We start from the raw sequence: 6,043 nt of genomic DNA on the forward strand, positions 1-6,043 counted from the left end.
ATCTGACTAGCAGGCTACACCGCCAAACCTGGGATCCCAGAGCACAAGTTTTACTGCGGAAACAACGTCGGACACTGGACCAGGGAAGATCCTTGTCATTTGCTGCAAGTTACGGATTCTACACTCGGGTCAAATAATGAGGAGACAGAACGGCTTCATTGCCCTACCACACTGTTCCATCTCAGCGCATCAGATCAACATATGTACATGTAAAGTACTGTACATACATACACTCACTGCCTTGGTGTGCAAGGCAGGCGAGGAATCAATAATACTAATATATATACAAGATTACCGCACATGTACTAGTATGTACAGTGATTGACACCATGTATCAGTAAAAAGGTAGCTAAAAACCTATGCAAAATGTCAATTATTAGTCCACAAAATATTAGTTTGAAAAACAGAAAGCGAAGGTCCTAGTTATTTTGATATATAAAATACGCCTCTTAAGCTTCTCCTTGCGTCCAAATATTCCCTTTTCTTATTTTTAATTTTACTTCTCTCCTTCCCTGCTGTCAGTCCACATAGTACATATTACCTGCCTGTATTTCTGAATTGGAGGTTAACGTTGACTAAGAACAATTTTTGGTCAAAGGAAGCCTATAAAAAACGTTAATTAGGACTCAGGTGAGTAAGTAAGCATTCTCTTTTCCTTGGTGTCAGTAGCAGTAAAGTGTGTTGATAAAATATTTCTGGTTCGGTTTGATGGAGGACAAATTTAAGCTGGAGGGGGAGGGGGTGGCAAGTCACTCGGAGGCTATCAATGCAAGTTAAGTCAGTAATTTTCTAATTAACTATTCAAAACACAGAAACTGGATAACTCACAGGTGGTGGAGGTCCATCAGCTGGAGGGGGAGGTGGGGGTGGACTTCCGGCACCATACCCAGGGAACATGGCTCCCATCCCTGGAGGAGGTGGAGGTGGCACTGCATTGAGACCGGGAGGGGCCCCCATATTCTGATGGGGCGGGAAGGCCGAATAACCAGGGTACCCGTAGGCTGCATGTCCTGTCGAAGCTGCTGGAACAGGGGGTGGAACTGGAGCCGGTGCGTGGTGATGTTGCTGCTGCTGTTGCTGCCAGGGAGGTGGCCCGCCCGATGCGGTGTGTCCATCAGGTCCACCGGCTCCGTTATACCCACTGCTGCCGTGAGATCCATATCCATAGCCATTCCCCCCTCGACTTTCTCGGCCACCACGGTCGCCACCATGATCACCACGATCGTTACGGGCTGCCCAGGGGGGCGGTGCTCCTTGCTCGCGAGGATAATCATCACGAGGTGGCCGGTCCTCCCTTGGTCGTTGCCAAGGGGCAGGTCCACCGGTCGGACCCCGCTCCCATGGTTTCAATGGACGATCGCCTGCAGGATAATTGTCATTTTGTTCATAGCTCCCACGACCAGCCTCGATGCGACGCTGAGGTTTGCTATCATCGCTTGGCGGTGCGCCTCCAAGTTCTTGCATGAGTTGCTATAAATCATCATGTTAGTAGTGTTTTCTGACGAAGTATCAGGGTGGTGGAAACTTACCTCCATCTCACGGTCAACAGCATCGCCACCACCACGACGCACGGGAGGACCATGATTGCGCCAATCAGTTCCTCTCTGGCGATCCGGACAATCCTTGGCCATGTGTCCAGCATTTCCACAAACGCGACAAATAATGCTAGCGGTGAAGTTACGTTGCTCGGGACAATCGTATTTACGATGACCAATTTGACCGCCTAATTATATATCATTAGTTGTGTGTTGCCATTTATTCCTAGGGAGGTAGGGCTAAAAACTCACAGTTTTGGCAAGCTTGGTTCTCGTCATCTCTGAGCGTTCCGTTAAGGGCCGCCAGCTCTCGCAACTGGTTTCGTTTGAGCTCATTTTGGCCTTCGGGAATCGACGCAGCCTATTTTCAATCTGTAAGGAAAACCTATATGACAATACAACTAAAATGGGAGAGGAAAAGAATCAATCGATCAGATGGGGGATAACACGTACAGTTTCGATAACATTGTGAATCAACTTCTTCGCTTTGTTAACCTTTTCTTCGGTATCTGCCATGATTAGACAGTGAAGATCTTCTTCCTGGTTACTAGTGTGAGCCGCGTCAGATCGACCTTTGCCCTCTTTGACGGAGCCTTTGCCCCGAATGGCAATTTTTGCACCAGACTCTGTTTCCATTTTCTTGAGGGTGTTGCCACGAGGTCCGATAAGTAAGCCAACTTTGACAAGAGGGAGTGGTAGCCTATGTGTTAGTCTTTGAAGATTTCATAAATATAGGAAGTCATGGTGATAGTGCATTAGTAAGTAGGAGGTTAGTGGCAAAAACAAAGGAAATATTCAAGATAAAGTAAAAAAGAAAAAGAAAAAAGAAAAGAAAAGAAATAGGAAACAGAGAAAATAAACGACTCGAGGGCTCGCTCGAGTTCATTTTTTGAGAATAAAGAAAGATCAGGAAATAGATTGTTAAGGACACGAAGGTTAGGAGTTAGAGGGTTAGTTATCATACTGAAGTTAATCTCTGGATAGTCGTTCACGGGCACATAGACTTTCTCCTGTGTTTTAGTCGGACGTCTGTAGTCCGACGGAGGATGATAGTTAGGGATGACCTTCACGGCCTTCTCTATAAGCTTATGGCGTTCGTCTTCCAGGCGTTTCCGGTAGCGGTACTCCCTGGTATTCACACGCCTACCGAAGTTATCGTATTGCGGAGCGGGAGAAGGGGACCTATACAACGGTTTTAAAAGAATCTGTTAGGAAATTGTTTTTTCGGCCTAGTCCTAAGAGCAGGGGAACATGGTAGTTTTTTTACGCACCTGTCTCCGTCCGCGGGGACAACGTCATTAATTCTAAGTTTCTGGCTGATTTCCTCGATGCGGAGGTGAAGAGTATATGCCTCAAGCTGCTCATTCGTCATGTTCGCCATGATCAAGGTTGGCAGGCCCATGAGGCCAGCGGCTTTGTTTTCCTCTGCATCCCCCCATCGGTTGCGCTTCTTGCGCTTCTTAACCCCGTCAACAGGGGGTTCAGCTGTTAAAGGAACAAAAGAGTTAGATTCTTCGCATATGGTATATATATATAATATATATTGAAGGGTGCGCTGAACTTACCTCGTACAGGACTCCGTCCACGTTTGAATCCAGCATCTGGGGTTGACACTGAAGCGGAGTCCTCGCTTTTGTTGTCTTCATCGCCGCCAAACCTGCGGCGACTGCCAAGCGGGATGTTGTTAGATCCTGTGATTCCTTGGTTACGCCACGACATGATTCTTTGTGCAAGACTGATGATATCGAGTTAATCAGGTCAGTTAGCTGAATGAGTTCAGTTGTAAGATGGATGTCAGATGGAAGTGGCAATACGCGAAAATAGCAGACTAATTTTATATCACGTGATGTTCTGTGACTGCAGAATTTGGATAAGACCCAGCTTTTGCCAAGATCGCCTCGCCCAAGGAAAAAGATACTGATATCCCTAAAGAGAGGTAGGTACCACACTAGAAAGGGAGCTTCCACAAACCAATACACAGTTAACTGTAACCTAAATAAAATAGCATTAGCCGGAAATATCCACACCATATGCCCAGAGGTTCAAATCTTCGTGTAAAAATTTCAAATTTCTTAAGTTTCTTCTTCGTAGCAGGGGTTCAGATCCAGATAATCGCGTTTTTGTTTCCAGGAAGATATAAAAGAAAGTATAAGTAGGTTGAGCAGGTGAAAGTATATATAAATTTCAAACAACCATACAAAAATATATAATTTTATCCCGTTTCAAATACGTACATTGTAAAGAGAAAAAAAGAATAAATACAAAACATATATAATAAACCGAAGAAGGGGAGGCGGGGCTGTTCTCCACTTCCTCTTCTCGAAATACATAAACAAGAAGAATAAAGGCACGCGAGCAAATAACAAAGGATAAAAAGCGCTTTTCGCGTGCACATATTTGTCGTATGAACACATTGAGGCCGGGTTTTAACCGTGTTGGTGTGTTTCCGTCCGTTTGAAAGACGGAGTAAATACAACGATTGTGGGTGGTTATTGAATTTTCACAAATTGCGCAGAGGGCTGGTGGAGAGTAGGTTTGAAGTGTGAGAAGGAGGGAGGTAAGGATGGATGAATGGGTGTATGTATGTATAACTATAGACATGAGAAGTGCCGACTCTCTGGATCTCTTATTCCTTTCGGAAAAGAGTGTTAAGGGAAGTGGCCAAGAGCAAGCGAAGGTGCAGGTAAGGAATCAGCGCGAGCTGTACACAAAAAAAGCGCAAGGAGTTACAAAGAAGAAGAAAAAAGGGTGAGGGAGGGAGAGAAAGCTGCTACCACGAGAAACTTTCCTCCAAGAAATCAATATGGCTCCCGGATTGCCTCGTGCGGCATACTCGTCGGACATCATCGCTCAAGCTACCCGTGCCACACACAAGTACACCCATAGCCCCTACTTGGTTTTCTACTTCGGCATCGACAAGTGTTGGAATATTCGGTTTGCCAGGGAACATCTGCACGGTTGAGCTGGGGCTGTGAATCTCGCGTGTGTTGCGTGGTCGAGTGATGAAAAGCAAGATTCGAAGAACATCGCGGCGCCCTTCCATAGACAAGATGCTGTTCATCCATGGGCGGATCCATTCAAGGTGCTCTGGTGATTGGATGATCCACACTAAGGTAACCCTTCGAGCAGAAACTGTACCCGCTGCATAGCCTCCAACAAGATAACGGACAAAGGACACATGGTGTGTGATGCCAACACCAGCCGCGAACAACATAACCGTCCCGTACGAGTCTAGGGAGTGGTCAACTCCATAGGGGCCCTCCACCATTGCCTTGAGTGAGATACGACCGTCCCTAGTTGCGCTGGCCTTTTCGAATAAAGAGTTTGTGAATCCAGTTCTTCGACGGATAACCAAAGAGATGCTTGTCTTCTGTGCACTGAGAACATCCTGGCGAGATCTGACAAGGCCCTTCTCATCGGTAAGATCATCTACTGCCTCGCTCCACGCAGCAGTGAAAGGATGAGACATCCAGAAACCAACGGATGGCACATAGAGATAAAGGTGCTGCCCGGGCTTGAATTTCCATGGCCGTACGAGTTTCAACGTGATGCGGAGTGCCTCTCCAGGTAGAACTTCAACATCAGCCGTTGTGCTCGTTTTCTTACCGATGTTCCGGTACAGGAGGAGAGCAAGACGGGTGAAACGCTGCAACATGTTAACGAGATGAACATTTAGGAGACATATGAGAAACGGATGTCAGCATGATAGTCCAACTTACTTCGGCTACCCAGAGGGCGATGGCTGCATAGAGATATTTCCGCGCAGCTTTTGACTTTAAGTGCACACACAAAAAGCCCAAAGCTGCGGCCACAAATAAGATGTGGAGATGCAGGAAGGTCTCATAGAAAGCATGTCGAATCGCAGAAGGTGAGTGCAGTGCTAGTAGCAGGAAAGCAACCATGGCCTAGTTATTGTTAGATTTTATGTTGTGTTTCCTTAGGTACAATATCTATCCCATTGTACTCACAATTAGACCAGTCATGATGAATTGGCCTTTGAAAGATTCTGTAACAGCGTCCCAGCCCTCTATTGCAACTGTTAGTGGCAAGTCATGGTACGTTGTTAAGGAGCTGAAGGGACCAACTTGTATGGACTTTGTTTATCATCCACGCAATGACGTGGGTCAGAGCCTCCAAAACCACGATCCGCGCAAACCAACGGTGTAGAAGATTCCATGTATCGAAAGACACGTTGAGCAGTTTGATGAAAGGGTTATTTCTTCCCCCCATGACAACGAGTGGAATCAAATTAACCACGGCCAGGGTGCCCGAGCGGTTTCTGATGACACCAAGAACAGTCGTTTCGGCTGATGAATATGGGATGTCGATAGAGCAGAGGGTTGCGTTCATAGCAATGATCCCCAAAAGGAGGAAAGTTTGGAATCGGGTAGGAAGAGTTCCAACGTTGACGGCAGCAGAAAGACGGAATTCTCGGTTATGTCGTGTTCGAAATAGAGGAGCATAGACGACAGATTTCTTCAGCCAGGCCCAGTAAGGATCTGCTGATA

At 46.5% G+C, this 6,043-nt stretch overlaps 2 protein-coding genes across 2 annotated transcripts in view; both read right to left on the reverse strand.

Moving 5' to 3' along the window:
• Nucleotides 1-138: 138 nt before the first annotated feature.
• HCBG_03761 (branchpoint-bridging protein) lies at nucleotides 139-3,254 on the reverse strand (the record flags this gene model as incomplete). The annotated part of the gene is made up of 8 exons (XM_045430810.1): nucleotides 139-760; nucleotides 829-1,470; nucleotides 1,530-1,723; nucleotides 1,788-1,896; nucleotides 1,989-2,212; nucleotides 2,500-2,717; nucleotides 2,807-3,020; nucleotides 3,101-3,254. The coding sequence occupies 8 exons, from the start codon at nucleotides 3,252-3,254 to the stop codon at nucleotides 722-724; spliced, it is 1,794 nt and encodes a 597-aa protein (XP_045288953.1).
• A 440-nt stretch (nucleotides 3,255-3,694) lies between these two features.
• The window catches only part of HCBG_03762 (uncharacterized protein), a gene marked incomplete at both ends in the record, with an annotated part of 2,698 nt that continues 349 nt past the window's right edge, over nucleotides 3,695-6,043 (reverse strand). The window contains 4 exons of the mRNA XM_045430811.1: nucleotides 3,695-5,181; nucleotides 5,255-5,440; nucleotides 5,504-5,562; nucleotides 5,621-6,034. Coding sequence (XP_045288954.1) covers nucleotides 4,306-5,181; nucleotides 5,255-5,440; nucleotides 5,504-5,562; nucleotides 5,621-6,034 — 1,535 coding nt within the window. The remainder of the gene's footprint in view (nucleotides 5,182-5,254; nucleotides 5,441-5,503; nucleotides 5,563-5,620; nucleotides 6,035-6,043) is intronic.

This window comes from Histoplasma capsulatum (genome assembly GCF_000150115.1).
Source record: "Histoplasma capsulatum G186AR genomic scaffold supercont2.4, whole genome shotgun sequence".
Taxonomy (NCBI): Eukaryota; Fungi; Ascomycota; class Eurotiomycetes; order Onygenales; family Ajellomycetaceae; genus Histoplasma; species Histoplasma capsulatum.